The following is a 16,285-nucleotide window of genomic DNA, read 5'->3' as shown; positions in this document are numbered from 1 at the left end:
TTACACCATATTCAAACACTGACTTAGGTAGACTAAAGAACTGAAACTATAAAACTCCTAGAAGAAAACAGGGGGTAAGCTTCATGACACTGGATTTGGCAAGGATTTTTTTTTGGCAAGGATTTCTTGATTACAATACCCAAATTATAAGCAACAAAAATAGACGACAGGACACACAATCACATATATCACATCAAAGGACACAATTAACAAAGTGAAAAAGCAACTTAAGGAACAGGCAAAAGATCTGCAAATAATATACCCAATAAATGGTTAATAACTAGAATACATAAAGAACTTCTACTAATCAACAACAAAAATCAAATAGTCCAATTAAAAAATGGGCCAGGACTTGAATAGACATTTCTCCAAAGATGATCTACAAATGGCCAACAAACATAATGAGAAGATGCTCAATATTACTAATCATCAGAGAAATGCAAATCAAAAGCATAATGAGTTATCACTTCATACCCATTAAGATGGCTATAATCAAAAGCTACAATCAAAAAATAGAATAACAAGTGTTGGTGAGGATGTGGAGAAACTGGAATCCTTGTATACCACTGGTGAGATTGTAAAATGGTGCAGCCTCTATGGAAAACAGTATAAGGGTTCTAAAAAAATTAAAAATAGAATGGCCATATGATCCAGCAATCCCACTTTTGGTATTTAAAGAACTAGAATCCAAAAGAATTGAAAGCAGGGTGTCAAAAAGATATTTGCACATCCATGTTCATTGCAGCACTATCTGTAACAGCCAAGAGGTAGAGGCAACCCAAATGCCCAGCAACAGATGGACGAATAAGCAAAATGTGGTATATACATACAATGGAATATTATTAAGCCTTAAAAAAGAAGAAACCCTGCCACATACTATAACATGGATGACCTTCAGGTCATTATACTACTGAAATAAACCAGTTACAAAAAGACAAATACTGTATGATTCTACTTATATGAGGTATCTGAAGTAATCAAATACATAGAAACCAGGCCCTAAGGGAAAGAGGAAACAGGGAGCTTTATTTAGTGCGTACAGTCTTAGTTTTGTAAGATGAAAAAGTTCTGGACATCTGTTGTACAACAATATGAATATACTTAACACTACTGTACACTTAAAAATGGTTAAGATGATAAATTTTATGTTATATTTTTTACCATAATAAAAATTGAAGCAGTGTAAAATAGTTTTGTTAATTATCATTATTTTTTTATAAGGATTTTTTATTTATTTATTTTGACAGAGAGAGACAAAGCAAGAGAGGGAACACAAGCAGGAGTAGTGGGAGAGGGAGAAGCAGGCTTCCCGCGGAGCAGGGAACCTGATGCAGGGCTCGATCCCAGGACCCTGGGATCACGATCTGAGCCAAGGCAGACGCTTAATGACTGAGCCACCCAGGCACCCCTAAATTATTATTTTGATAAGATTCCTTTTACTTTACTTTAACCATTGAACATTTAGTGTCTGCATTGAGATATGCTTTAAGTGTAAAATATAACCAGATTCCAAATACTTAATAAGAAAAAAATGTCAAATACCTTACTTTTAGGTTGACTTCATGTTAACACATTTTTAATATATTGCTTTAAATGAAATATAATGTTAAACTAAAAAACTATTGTGTTATTCTGTAAGAAGAATAACTAGAGGGAAATGTAGGGTCAATGGAGCTTTGTTTTAAAGGTTTAAAAAGACTGGAGCATATTTAGGCTGGTACAGAAAAGCCAGCAGGGGGAAAGAGATTATAAACACAGATGGGAGTTAACTAACAAAAGCCTCTCCTGAGAGACTCTGCAGGATGGGATCAAGAGCACTGTGTGGAAAAGCTAGCCTTCCACAGATCCGAACCGTACATACGTTAGTGAGGAAGGGCAGGGACAGAAACCTGAGAAATCAAATCAGATCATCACTAAGTGACCAGATTACTTACAGACTGTAGAAATGGGGCTTGGACAAAAGGGTTTGTCAGTAATGAAGGTCTGGAATAACCCATGAGTGATGAAGAACACGTTCCTTATTTAGGGCCAATAAGGCCTATGTGATCTGGCCCTGCCTTCCTCCCTGACCTGAACCCAGGCCTCTCTCTGCCACCTCCCTCATTCATCTTCTCACCCTCCTTCAACAGGCCATCCACCTGACTGCTTCTTTTCTTTTCCTTTTTTTCAAGAGTTTATTTATTTATTTGACAGAGAGAGCACACAAGCAGGGGGAGCGGCAGGCAGAGGGAGAAGGAGAAGCAGGCTCCCAAGGAGCAGGGAGCCCAATGCGGGACTCGATCCCAGGACCCTGGGATCATGACCTGAGCTGAAGGCAGATGCTTAATGGACTGAGCCACCCAGGCACCCTGCCCAACTTCTTCTTTTGAGGAGAGTTTACCTGTGCAACGCCTACTCAGCCAGGTATCTGTTCAAAGACAACTTCCTCAGGGAAGGTTTCAGGGACACGGAGCTCCCCAGAGACTAGTTCCCCTCACTAGTGCTACCTAATAGAAATAGGGTATGCTCCACACAGGTCATTTTAAATGTTCTTGTAGCCACATTAAACAAAACAAAACAAGAAACAAGTGAATGAGTTACTTTTAATATTCTATTTAACCCAATATACCCAGAATTTATCATCTTATTTCAACATGTAAATATAAAAATTACTGAGGTATTTTACCTTATGCTGATGCTAAATCTTCAGAATCTGGTGTGTACTTCACACTTAGAGCACATCTCAATTCAGACTAGCCTCATTTCCGGGCACCTGAGTGGCTCAGTCAATTAAGTGTCTGACTCCTGGTTTCAGCTCAGGTCATGGTCTCAGGGTTATGGGATTGAGCCCCAGGTCGAGCCTGAGTCCAGCCCCGAGTAGGGCTCCATGCTCAGCAAGGTGGCTGCTTGAGATTCTTTCCCTCTCCTCCTTCTGCCCTTCCCTTCACTCGTGGTACGCACTCTCTCTAAAATAAATAAATAAAATCTTAAAAAAAAAAAGACTAGCCTCATTTCAATAGCCACATGTGTGACTACAGTATTGGACAACATAGCCCTATACTATTTCTCCAGAGCACTTTGTTACTATAGTGGGTGTTATTACTTGATGAATGTCTATCTCCCCTGGAATGTAAGCTCTATTAGGATACCCCAGTGTTCTTAGGTCAGTGTCAGAGCACTCATAGGTGCCAAATAAACATAACTGACTGGGGGAAATGGTAGGGAGGGGTTGTTTGAGGGACAATTACCTGCATCTAGGGCCTGGCCTTTCATTGGTGTTACCAAAGCAACTCCCGGAGAAAAGGCAGAGTTAATCAGAACAGGGATATTATCTGGCAGACACAGCACAAAAACAAGTTCAAGAAAGGCAGAGGTACCAGTGAAAGCATATTCCAGGTGCTTAACAAGGGCTTCCAAACTGGATAGGGAAGAAGACCTTGACGCCAACAGATGTTAATACAACAGGGAAGGGGAGGTGGAATTAAGAGATGGGCAAGCTGTCTCTGTCAAGAGGAAGGGCACTGTAATAGAAAGTGTGGGTGGGAGAAAGCGGGAAGGGCAGGGTAGGAAGCTGTGGTCAGAGAACTGGATATATAAATTCAGGATTTCTGATGTGAAAAGTTTGGAGGAATGTTAAAATACAGTGGAAGTGAAGATCACTGGAGGTGAGTAAAGGTACTAGAAGTGAAAGGCATTAGTCACCCTGCTTGGAATGACTAACTCCTTGACTGAATGTCTTTTAAGATTTTAAGCTGTACAAAGGCAGGGACAGTCTTTCATGGTCTACACAGCCCAGTGTTGATCACATCAAGCATGCTTACACGAATACAATTCAAAGTTCAAACATTAAAATCATGTGGAAGAAAAGTGGCAATGGTCACAACAATGAAGATATAAGTGAAGGACTCCAATTTATTTGTTCAATATTTATGTAGTTTGGTTGAACAGTATTAAGAATTCTGAATGATGCATTAATTTTTTAGATTGGTAGCCAAACTCTTAATTTGGGGGGGGGGGCGGGATAGGAGGGCAGAGGAAAGGGTATAAATATTTTCCAGACTTACTTTACTTTTATCTATAAAACAAAGTAATAGCCAACAGAACCTTTAGAAGCTCTATTATAGTCAGGTACATCTTATTTTTGTGAGAGATACAGGTCCTCAAAACTTGGTTATCAACATTTCTTACAATGGCTATTACACACTTTAGGGCAATTTGTTATTTAGAAGAACCCTAAGATTACTCTTTCAATAAAGAGAAAAAATTAAAACCTCATTTGTTTTACATATGAAAGTGGTATGTTTTTTAAGTGGACACATGACTGTTTATAGCATATTTATATATATATATAAAAGCACATATATACTTGTGTGTATATTGTATATAGTTTTACTGGCTTATTGCCTATTTCCTGCACTTTTTTTCTACTTCTCATTTCTCTTACCCAGTCCAATTTTGAGCAAAAATAATTTTTCCCCCAAATAATTTTTCCACTGAGGGATTCTGATTGTCAGAAGTAACAGTACTAAACCTCAAGGCTGGAAAGATAAAGGTGTAAGCTATGCTTAAACCCTCTACCCAAAAGACTTCTACTATTTTTTCAGCTTTTCTAATCAAGCAAGACTTCCAGAGTTTTGCTAATAACCAAGAGAGGACAGAGTTATGACACAGCTATTGTCTGTTCAACTCTGAACCAAGCAATAACCCTGCCTAAGTCTGCTCCTCCCACCACACCCCTCACAGCTGTCAAAGGAAAATGTGAAAAAGGAGGGAATCATGTAAATAATTACAGTAGTAGGTATTGAAGTCACTGATTTGGAAGAGCCATAAATTCTATTACAGTTGCTGTACCTTCCTGTGGGTACATGAAGCGCTTGAAGTTTCCTTGCTGGCTCAATTCTCTTTTGTTTTCCCTCTGACCAATGATTGTTCCAAAGATTCAGAGAAATCTGTGAGCCAAGACTGATCAAAGCCAACGAATCCATTTCATTCATTCATGCGTACGTTACTATTTATGATTCTAAGCACTTGGGGATTGTTCAGTGAGCAAAACTGATATGATCCCTGCTCACCTGAAGCATTCTCTCTAAAGAACAGATCCTACGATACCTGCTTAAAAGCACGCTAACCAGATGACAGTTTATTATCATGATGTATATTATGAGCACTTGCTTTTTAAAAAATTTCCTTCAGGGCGCCTGGGTGGCTCAGTTGGTTAAGCGACTGCCTTCGGCTCAGGTCATGATCCTGGAGTCCCGGAATCAAGTCCCACATCGGGCTCCCTGCTCAGCAGGGAGTCTGCTTCTCCCTCTGACCCTCTTCCCTCTCGTGCTCTCTCTCAAATAAATAAAATCTTAAAAAAAATAAATAAAAATAAATAAATATAAAAAAATTTCCTTCAAATTTTCATTAGACTAATACACAAAATAGCCATGTCTTTTAACTCCAACCAATCAAAAACTTACATGATCAGACTTTTCTACTGTTTTGTACTTTCAGAGGAAGAGACATAGGAGAGGAAAACTGAAAGGAATTTTCTTTGTAAATCTCCCAGGCCCCATAACAGAGTCATTTTAGGCCTGGCCAAGTCTTCTACAACCATAATTCGACATGCAAGATTTGCATATGTGTGTGTGTACGTACACACATATATACAACACATATATGTATACGTGTGTGTATATACACACATACGTATATGTACGTATATCCTGCGTGTCAAATCATATATATTACACACACATATATACATACATGTATCTTTTTTTCAACCAACACTGCTTCCTGAGTGGAACCTTTGAAACAAGACCTTTGATTCTTCTAGAAACCTTGTTGGATTTTGATATAGGAAAGTGGGCCTGGAGTGAATTTTAGCCCCATAAGCACGGAAAAGTTAAATGACACTGAATAGTAAAAAATAATTTAGTGTGGGGGGCAATAAGAAAGGAAAGAAAGAGGAGGGGTAGAAGGGAACAGAGCCAACCAGGTTATGAGCCCAGAGCTCCCCTGTGATGGTGGCCAAAACGCATTTTAAGGATAGAGATGCCTAATACTCAACATGAACACTGCTGGCACTGCTATATTATAAGCCTCTTCTTTGCCTCCCCTTTCCTCAAATCTTCCAAACAGCTAACCACAGGGGCACCTGGGTGGCTCAGTCGGTTAACTGTCTGCCTTTGGCTTGGGTCATGATCCCAGGGTCCTAGGATCGAGCCCCATGTCAGGCTCCCTCTTCTCCCTCTGCCCCTTCCCCTGCTTGTGTGCACACTCTCTCTCTCTCAAATAAATAAAATCTTAAAAAAAAAAAAAAGCTAACAACACCCACAAAGGCTTTATACGAACTCTTTATTTCCTCTTTTCCATTCTTTTCTAGCTCCTGCCCAGCACATCTATCCAACATCTTCATCACAGAAATCTCAACCATTCATTAGCACTTCACTGGATTGGTCCAAAACTAATTATCTTCTCTTCCCCATTTCTACCTTCAGTTGCTTTTAATCACTCCTTTTCGTATCTTCCAACATTCTACTAGCTCATTAATGTCATCATCACTAAAGGAACAACTAATATTTACTGAGTACTTGTAACATGCTACGTACTCTGCCAAGGGCATTTTATGTGTAATTTCATTTGATCCCTACTAGACAGGTACTACGATTATTTCCTAAATATTAGGAAACCAAAGGTCAGGATGGTACTTCTATGGGTAAACAATGGAATTCAACTTTTGTACTGACTTCACAGCCAGTTTAACCAGTACACTCCAATGCCTCAAGTCAAAAAACCTAGGAATCATCCTCTCATTGATCATATCTAATCACTTACCTAGTCTAACCAAATATATCTCCTCAGTGCCCCATCAGCTCTACCTCCGCTACCTCCACACAGAATAACAACCAGCATCTAGCAAGTCCTCACTATATGCCAAGCACTACTTTTTCTAAGATTTATTTATTTATTTGAGGAAAAAAGAGAGAGCGCACACATGAGCAAGTTGAGAGAGGGGAAAAGGGAGAGAGAATCCTTAAGCAGACTCCCCACTAAGCACAGAGCCTGCCTCTGGGCCCCATCTCAGGACCCTGAGCAGAAACCGAGAGTCCAGTGCTTAACCAACTGAGCCACCCAGGTGCCCCATGACATTCTATTTAAAATTAGCAGCTTTGGGGATGCCGGTGTGGCACAGTCGGTTGAGCAGCTGGCTCTTGGGTTTTGGCTCAGGTCATGACCTCAGGGTAATGAGCGCAAGCCTCCCTGCTCTGTTTCAAGTGGGCTTGGGATTCTCTCTCTCCCCCTCTCCCACCCTCACCTGCTCCCCACTCACCCTCTCTCTCTTCTAAAATAAATAAAATCTTTTGAAAAAACTTAAAATAAAATTAACAGCTATGTATCACTAAGTAGATAAAGTCCAATTTTCTTCGATTGGCACACAAAATCCTCCATGTTTCTGTTCAAGTCAGTTCAACAAGTATTTAAGTGCCTACTGTAATCAAGGCAAAGTGCTAAGTGCTCTGAAATGAATAATACACCAGCCCCTGACTACTATTCCAACGCCAAACAATGCGCCCCTCAGCCAGAGTAACTACATGTGGATCTCATAATGCAACACCCTACATGTTAGTCTCTTTGCCTAGAAGGTACTGAGAAAATTCCACAGCAATTTGAAGAGTTAAGTACCTAGATGAGGTCCTTCCTAGCAAACTCCAGGCAGAAATGCTCCCTTTTCTAAGTCCCCACAGCACTTTATTCAAATTACTTTCAGGTAGCTAATGGAACAGGTATGGATCAGCTTCCAATAAGACTATGATCACCTTTGGGGAAAGAACTGACCCTTGCCATCAATGTCTGAGCATGCAGCAGGCAACAGGCACTCTACTACATGCTGAATAAATAAATAATGAAAATGTTCTAACTTGATGAGAAGAGAGAAACAAGATACAGAATTGGGAATGTTAACACACAAGTGGGCTAAATTAAAAGTAGTGTTATTGTACTTTGGTTCTGATTTGGCCTACATTTTATCCCTCCGGGAAAACTCACATGTGGGACTTGGACAAGCAAAAAGGCAAAACTTTGTTTTTCATGGCTCAACAAAGCTTTGACAGGCCAAAAACGATACTAGATAAAACGAAGTCCATTTTCTAAAGGGTTGTGGAGATGCGAATCAAACCTGTCAGAGAAAATAAAACTGATCTACTGAGATCCAACTTCATCAGCGCTGCGCCACACTACATGCAAGGAAAAAAAAATTTAAAAATCGGTCCTGGGAGGAAGGGCAATTGACAAATAAGTACTACTGCTGCAAGAACGTGAAATTCTTAAAGTGAAGGCAGTTCCTATAAACCAGGGCTCGCAACTAGTTCCTCCTGCCACTGCTTTACACTCAACTTCGTTTCTGGTTTCTGTGATTTAAGGAGAAACATCTATACAATTAAGCCCACGCCTCAGTGTACTGTAGCCCCTGGTAGATAAGAACGTCTTGATTCCTAACCTAAACTGCAAACTGAAATATAAGAAACACTACATATGCCAAAAGTCCTTGTCTGAAACATACGGCATATAGCTCTGAAAGCGAGTGAGGTCCTTTCTGAATGGTGCTTTGTGTGCAACTGCTTCCAAATCGAGATCCATATTTTGAAATTACCCCCTTGAAGACGTGAGATCTCCCACCTCTCCAGCCTCATGGGAAAGGTGAGAATTCATAGGCAACAGGCTGGGACGGTGGGTATCTCCCTATTCCTTTCCTGGAGAACAAGATCCGATGTAAGGTAGCTAGTGCCACTCTCATTTACAACACACACGCAGGAAATAAAAAAACTCATCCCCACCTCTCCCCTCCTGGAAAAAAGCAAACGACGCAAAGAGCAGCAACACTGTGGCTGGAACCACCAAATGGTAACCGCCGGGGGCCTCCCGCCTCTCCCAGGCGCCGGGCCGGCGGCGGGCACCCGGCTCAGGATAGCCCGTCCCTCCCTCCCCGGACCAGCGCGGCCAGCCCCACAGCGGGTCCGGGTCTACGTCCCCCACAGCCCGGGCGAGCGAGGAGCAGAGCTGCGGAGGTCGGCCGCCTCCCCCCGCGCGCCCCTGCCCCACACCCCGCCGACGCCCGCACCTGAGGCGGCTGCCCGGGACCCGCGACAGGGCGCGGGGCCAGGCGGGCAGGGCAAAGTTACTCACTGGGAAAGCGCGGCCGCCCCGGGCGCGCACCGGCTCCCGGCGCCGCAGCCCAGCGCCAGGTCCGCTCTCCGCGGCCCGCTGAGGGAGCGGGGAGCCAGCCGGCCTCCGCTCCGCCAGGAAACGCCGCCGCCGCTGCCACCACCGCGGATTTCCTGGCAAGAAGTAAACTCTGGCCAAGACTTCACTTCTCAACCGCCCCTGCTGCCTTCCCGGGGGCGAGCGCCGGGGCCGAGGCGCCCAACCCGACACGCACCTAGGCCAACCGGCTGCAGCACAGGGCGGGAAAGAGGCGGGCCAGAGAGCGGCCCCACCTATCCGAGAGCTCAGGGGGAGGGCCAGGCCGGGGCCGTCACTCCCGCGTTAGAGTGAGCCCACTCCGCCCCTCGCCGCCTGCCCTCCCCCACCCGGTCTCGGCTGTCCCTGCCGCCCGCCTGATTACCCCGGCCGCAGAAGACACGCTCCAGAAGTGGATCAGCGCTCTCCGCGGACCGCCGCAAGGAAGTGGAACAGCTGGGGGAGGCAGTGACCATCTAGGGCAATCGGGTTGGGGGTATGAGAACAGGTGGCGCAGGAAAGCAGAAATACAGGTGTGCTGAGGCGAGAGGACTCTGGGGTAAGGTGCGAGGGACGGAGACTGACCGGGCTGAAAAGGGCGAGGGGAGTAGGAGGTTGAGGAAGGGAGAAGGGGGTTTTTAGCGAAGAACACCTGAGGGGACGGAGAGAGGAGAGGTACGAAGGAAAAAGGAGGGCGGGGAGCGAGTCCGGGTGGTTGAAGGGTTGCCGAGGCGGGGGCAGGGGCACCTGGGAACAAAGGTGAGAGGGAGGTTCCGCAGGTGAGGAGGTTTAAGCCAAAAGGGTAAAAGGAAAAGGAAGTCCAGAGCAAGGAGTACGTACGTCTTACAGGTGTAGAAAAGATTCTAGGAGAGAAAGGAAGGGGGGAGAAGAGCAGTTTCCTTCCAAACTCTCGCTCTTCCCCACAAAGATAAAAACGAAGGCTTATTTGGACCCATTTGAGGTGTGCAGCTGCAAGATCGCGGATGACAAAACACAATCTTAAATTCATCCTTTTCTGTTGTGAAATTCATCAAGGTGTATTGATCAACTATAGTTTAAGCCTGTCATCCCCTGAACACCCCCCCACCCCCGCCAGGCTTGGGGTCCTGCCAGAATAACACATGCCCCACGGGTCAAGCGGCATGTCTGAAAGAGGTCTGATTCCGCCCCAAGGAGGAAAGTGATTTGGGGGCGGCAGGTAGGGCCCCGCCCCCTTCGCCATCACCTGGCGGAAGGTGCCAAGGGCTGAACGCAAGCGCCCACAGGCGGGTCTCGGCCTTGAGGTGGGCGGGGAGACCTACCCCACCTGTCCCCGCTAGCTCAGCAGGCGGACTGGCTCCGGGAGCTCCAGGTGAGCGAGTCCAGTCTGGCCACCGCCCTCCTCGCGCCGAGAGCCTGGCCTGTGGGCGGGGCCTTCGGGCGGAACGTACACGCCCCGCCCAGCGGCTGGGCCTCGCCGCGCCGCTGCGGCTCCTCCTTCCTCCTTCCGTCCTCGGCTCCTTCCGTCCGTCGTTCCTTCCTTCCTGCTTCGCCTGCACGTTTCGCGGTATGGGTTAGCGCCTCCGATCCGCCAGCACCACCTGAGGATCCCGGAAGCCGGCCCGCGATGGAAGAGGACCAGGAGCTGGAGAGGTAACGGCCGTGGAGGCGGGTGGGCGGTGGGGACGGGCGGGAGTAGCAGGCCGCGCCCTGAGCCGGGAGCGGGTGGCCGAGGGGCCGGTGGCCGATCGGGGCCTCCGCCTCCGCGGCGCGGTCCGGCCCGGCAGCGAGGGCCTGGCTGGGAGGACGGGAGAGGAGAGAGAAGTGGGCGCCTGAGCGGGGAGAAGGGGCCCCGACTGGGAAGGGAAGGGAGGACACATGTATTTGAGTAGAGGCGCTCGGTACAACCAGGTGTCCTGGAGGGAGCGCAAGTTACGAGGCCGGAGTTAAGTCCCTAAACTGCCCACCCGAGCGAGAACAGCAAAAGTAAATGAAACTAAGGTAAGACCACGCACCAGGTCTCCGTTCGCCGAGTGCTGATATTGGTGCGTTCTGTCAGGCCTAAGCCCCTGTAACTGTGGCCCAGCTTACTCTGTGTAGATTGCTAATAAAGCCACTCTGTGCGCTCCGTTCTTTCTCCCTCCTGCTTGATTGACACTTCTCAGAATTTCCATTCTAGTTTATCTCCTGCAAATGGAAACCATAGTGGGGCCTGCGCGATGATAATCTGCAGTCCCAATTTTTCAGAAGATTTGTGTTTTTGTATGCCTTTAAATACCCTTTCATTCTGTAGCAGAGCCCACCCTATTCTAATCCTATCCCTTTCTCGTGATTCTACCGAAAGAATATTTTAGGAAACATTTAAGTTTGTGCCCTTGTGGCCATGTGGACGGTCAAATGGAGTAGGGAGAAACTGGAGGCAATAATTAAATATTTACTGATAGAATATGTGGAGGCAGGAAAATAAGGGGCTAATACAAATAATTCTTTGTAATTGGAGCGCATTAGAGTAATACGTTACAATTGTGATATAGTAAATGAAAAAAAAGCTAGTTACAAAACCATATTCAGTATGATCTCATTTTTATAAAAAATATGTGTGTAGAAAAATATCTGGATTGAAGACCTCAATGGCTGAAGGCGAGAGGAAGACAGCCCTGGAAATGGTCCAGGCAGCTGGAACAGATAGACACTGTGTGACATTTGTATTGCACGAGGAGGACCATACCCTAGGAAATTCTCTTCGTTACATGATCATGAAGAACCCGGAAGTGGAATTTTGTGGTTACACTACAACCCATCCTTCAGAGAGCAAAATTAATTTACGCATTCAGACTCGAGGAGCTCTTCCAGCTGTTGAGCCATTTCAGAGAGGCTTGAATGAGCTCATGAATGTCTGCCAACATGTGCTTGACAAGTTTGAGGCCAGCATAAAGGAATATAAGGATCAAAAAGCAAGCAGAAATGAATCCACATTCTAGTCCCTTATGCACTATACGGGGAGGACTATCCTCTAGGATATTCTCTTCGTGATCTTGCAAAACCCAGAAGTAGAAGTTTGTGATTACAACACGATCTGTCCTCCAGAAAGGCGTGCTTCTAGCTATGACCCATTACAGCTGTTGGAATCCCCGCAAGAACCTTTGTACTCATCTAATAAATTCCCTCTTTTATTTAAACTAATTTGAGTGGTTTTTGTTGCTTCATCTGGAAGATTGTTTCAGGGTTTTTTTTGTTTTTTTTCTTTTAATTGAGCCAACAGTGAAAGTAAGAAAGCTAGGAGAAAATTAGAGGCCTAGACAAGGGCTTTGATCAAGGGAATTCAAAAGAATATGCATTCATGGCTGTGATTGGGGGAGAGGGAGAGATGCAATAGAGCATGACCCCAGATAGACTGTGGTTGGTTGAATGAAAGAAAGAAAGAAAGGTGGAAGTGGGAGGAGGATTTAGCTTCTTGCTAGATATTTCTAGTAAATCATGAGAGAATTACATCTTTTGCTATGACTGGTAGGTTGGGCAAGGGTGGGGAATAACTTGAAAGAATTGTGAGAATTCTGGTTTCACAGGAGAGTTAGGTAGGATCTAGCTCCATCTTTGTGGTAGCATATTCTAGGATAGATGCCAGTGTACTGCTTTAATTTCAGGACATTAATAAAATATTTTGCCAGAAAGGACCTAAGTAGGTCCAGAGAGTTTATATTATAAAAGGAGAAAGCTGGCATGACCAGGCAACATCTTCAGTCCTTATGTGGGTATCTAAGTATAGCCCAGGGTTACAATAAGGATGGGGAAAAGGAAATTTCCGTGTTTGGAAAATGATTTTTTTTTTTGAAAACTTAAAATATTAGTGAACCACTTCTGAGCTGTCTTATTAATCTCATCAACCTTGTCTCATATCTGTCCTACCCCAACTTGACTCTTAATTCACCCTAAATCTTTTGTCAGCTTTGAACCTGAGCATCCCACCCCCAGCACTCTGTGCTTTGGGGCCTTTGTTTTTGCTGTTCCATATTCCTGGAACACCCTTACTCTGCTGTGCCCTAGGGTACGGAAGAACTTACAGGTCAGGCTCCCAACCTAGTTTGGGCCCTTGTATGTGCTTTCATTTTACTCCTGCGTTTCCCAGTCTTGGATTTACTATGCTATTGTTAGTGCTTATATTGTCTACCCACTATATTGACTTGCAGCACAATGCCTGATGGGTAGTAAACAATTAGAAAATACTAGCTAAATCCATGTCGGCAGTTATGGCATGTAACCTTTTATTCACTCCAGTCAGACCTCCTCCTACTAGTCTGGCCTAGAACCTACATTTCCTGCACTCAACTTTGGATAAATATATTTCTGTATTTATTGAGCACCTGGTATATACCAGGCCCTGGAATGGAACAGTATTGGATGAGACACAGGTCTTGTTCTCCTAGAGCATACATACAGGAGTGAGTTGTTTTTTGTTTTTTGTTTTTGTTTTTGTTTTTGAAACTTGTAATTCTGTGAAAACATACAGGATCAAGATAGAAAACATGAGAGGGCAGTCAGCTTTTGGTATGGAAGGCAGGGAAGCTCTTCCAAAGATTACAGGAAGAGAAGGAGCTAACTGCAAAAAGAATGTGTTTTGGTGGAAGAGCTGTGCAAAGGTCTTGAGGCAGAAAACTGGAGGTCTGAGGAATTAAAGATGTTGAAAGATTTGCTTATCTGTAGCATGGTAAGCAAGAAGGGCGTAGGCTATGGATAACGGTGAGAAGAAGAGCCGGGGTGGTAAGGGGTTTGGATTTTAAGTACAGTGGGAACAACATCTGAATACTTTGAGTACAGTGGAGGGATGAATTTGAGAGGAACTCTTAAGAGTGTCATTGGCCTGGAAGGGCAGCAAGCTAGTGATGGACAAAAGAAGGTTGATTTGAAATATATTTTAGAACTGAATTGGTACAGGATTGGTAAACCTCAGGAATTAGATATGGAAGGTGAGACATGACTCCCACTTAGGTTTGGGGCCAAAGTACTGAAAGGGGAAGCTTAAGGGGAAAAATAGGTTAGAAAGTGGAAAAGGTAACTGGAATCAAAAGGTCCATTTTGAATGTGGTAGGCAGTGGATATATGAGTTGGAGGCCATGCACAACATCTAAGCTGTAGAGAAACTTTGTGAGTTCTTGCCATCCAAATGATGTAAAATCCATAAAAACGAGTGTGATAAAAGAAGTAGGTCCAAGACTAAGCCCTCAGAAAGCTCAGCATTAAAGGTTAGGTATAAAAGTAGCAACCAGTGAGGTGTAGAAAGGAGAGTTGTGGAAGCCAGTGCTTTCAGAGAGGGAAAAATGATGTTGAATGAGACACATGAGGACAGAAAAGTGTTGATCAGCATTAACAAGGAGGTTGTTGGGCACTGGGCATATTCAGTGCCTGAGAAGGCTAAACATGAGCACTCATTGTATAGAAAAAGGGCTTAGTTTGGGTTTTCCAGTCAAGAAAATTCACTGTAGGGCATTGGAGAGTTAAATGTTAGTGGGAGCAGGGATGAGGGAAGAAGGTCAAAGTCATAGTGCTAGGATAGGGAGTGTTCTGGAGTGATTTGAAAGAGATTCTGGAAAGCCGGTGTCATTGCAAGGAAATTAGCACTTGAAGATGTCAGGAAGACCTAAGGGGGTAGGTGGGAAAGGATCAGAACTTTCTTTGCCTCATCTAAAATTTTGCCTCTGAGTGCTCCTTGTGGGGATGGTAAACAGGATTATTTAAATGAGGTTTAATACCTCTGAACCAAGACCTTCAGGAGATGAAAGCAAAGCTTAATTAGTGGACGTAGAGGTATAGGATGATGATAGTAGACTGAAGTGATTTATAGCAGTACAGTGGGAAAGGCACCCATTGGTAACTACTGCCACGGCTCATGGCTTCATTGCTCTCAAGAGGATTTATCCTCACTGATAATGTGGCTTGCTGGCTTGCCTCTGTTTAGAGTGGCCATAAACTCACAGGTTCACACAAAACAACTTCAGAAGGCAGATGGGGGAAAGGAAAAAAGTAAGGGCAGGGCAGGCAGGATAACCAAGAGTCAGGTATGAGTGGAAGGAATTTGCATAAAGTCTGGAACCTGAGGGAAGCCTGAATTGTTCTATAAAAGGGTGAGGGACATAAATAGGAGTCAAATGTATTTATATAAACTGTGAAAAAATAACTTGATCAGTATCTCTGATTTGCTAATAGCTTTTCACTTTAAATAAACTAATATTAATGTTTTAAAATTAGAAATCTTGTTCAGCTGTAAAGCACTATGCCTTTTGAAGAGCCAGTCATTAAATAAAATGATTCCATACCAAAGCCTTTTAAATACATACTAATTTGAGTACTTGCACAGCACTTTCTATTTTCAAAGCACTTTACAAACTAATTGTTTATAAATTGCATATAGCTGTAACATGTAAGTGCTCTAAATAGTTGGTATAATGCACAGGTGCCTACAAAATCTCTGTAGTGATTTAAAAAAAAAATGTCCACCCGAAAAGTAGACCATTTACTACCATTCTGATCGAAGAGTGTCTTGCATTTCAAGAAATAAAGCATATCAAGTTTTATGGCACGCCATTCCCCACCCTTCTTTTTGTCTCCTTGAAACTTTAAGATTGTAGACAGTCCCCAGATCGCTAGACAAGAGTCATCTTTTTGGTTAGCATAATTTAAAGTCTGAGACCATCGCTGTAACATCCCTCGGACTGGGCTCCTAGGAAGTATACCCAAATCCACCAGTCTGCTTTCAAATACTTATAAAGTCCCCAAACCCAGTGCTTTTGTCCTCAGATTCTTGGGTTTTTGTCTTTGTTTTTGTTTTTCTTTTTGAAACTTTATCAACTGTCTTGGCAATTTTTTTAATGACTTCCTTCCATATCTAGATTAGTGGATCTCCGTACAGCAAATGTGAACCTAGCAGGGGCACAGCCCTAAGAAATGGAAAAGATAACAATATAATATGGGTCTGTCAGAAAAAGCCTTATGCGGTTTTGGAGAGAGGGCAGACAACAGTTACACATGTGAAAAAGAAAACAAATTGTATTTATGATAAAGTGTCCTCTAACATACAGTGTTGGGTAAGTATCTCAGACCAGGA

At 44.0% G+C, this 16,285-nt stretch overlaps 3 protein-coding genes across 5 annotated transcripts in view; 2 read left to right on the top strand and 1 right to left on the bottom strand.

Annotated features, from left to right (window-relative positions):
- The window catches only part of LNX2 (ligand of numb-protein X 2), a 79,946-nt gene extending 70,539 nt beyond the window's left edge, over window positions 1-9,407 (bottom strand). Inside the window, exon 1 of one of the 3 annotated variants that reach the window (XM_073894749.1) lies at window positions 9,154-9,407. The gene's annotated coding sequence lies outside the window, so the exon portion shown is untranslated. The remainder of the gene's footprint in view (window positions 1-9,153) is intronic. The other 2 variants (XM_073894748.1, XM_073894747.1) reach the window with 2 other exon arrangements.
- Window positions 9,408-10,704: 1,297 nt separating this feature from the next.
- On the top strand, window positions 10,705-12,365 carry LOC112826829 (DNA-directed RNA polymerases I and III subunit RPAC2). Its single transcript, XM_025875150.2, has 2 exons — window positions 10,705-10,839; window positions 11,792-12,365. Exons 1-2 carry the CDS (start codon window positions 10,814-10,816, stop codon window positions 12,165-12,167), a joined length of 402 nt encoding a protein of 133 aa, XP_025730935.1. The 5' UTR covers window positions 10,705-10,813; the 3' UTR covers window positions 12,168-12,365.
- The window catches only part of LOC112826831 (protein POLR1D-like), a 41,797-nt gene continuing 36,218 nt past the window's right edge, over window positions 10,707-16,285 (top strand). Inside the window, exon 1 of the mRNA XM_025875152.2 lies at window positions 10,707-10,839. Coding sequence (XP_025730937.1) covers window positions 10,814-10,839 — 26 coding nt within the window. The 5' untranslated portion in view covers window positions 10,707-10,813. The remainder of the gene's footprint in view (window positions 10,840-16,285) is intronic.

This window comes from Callorhinus ursinus, unplaced genomic scaffold, assembly GCF_003265705.2.
Source record: "Callorhinus ursinus isolate GAN/ISIS: 27379988/994484 unplaced genomic scaffold, GSC_fseal_2.0 scaffold7, whole genome shotgun sequence".
Lineage (NCBI taxonomy): Eukaryota > Metazoa > Chordata > Mammalia > Carnivora > Otariidae > Callorhinus > Callorhinus ursinus.
This window is presented reverse-complemented; position numbering and strand designations above follow the sequence as displayed.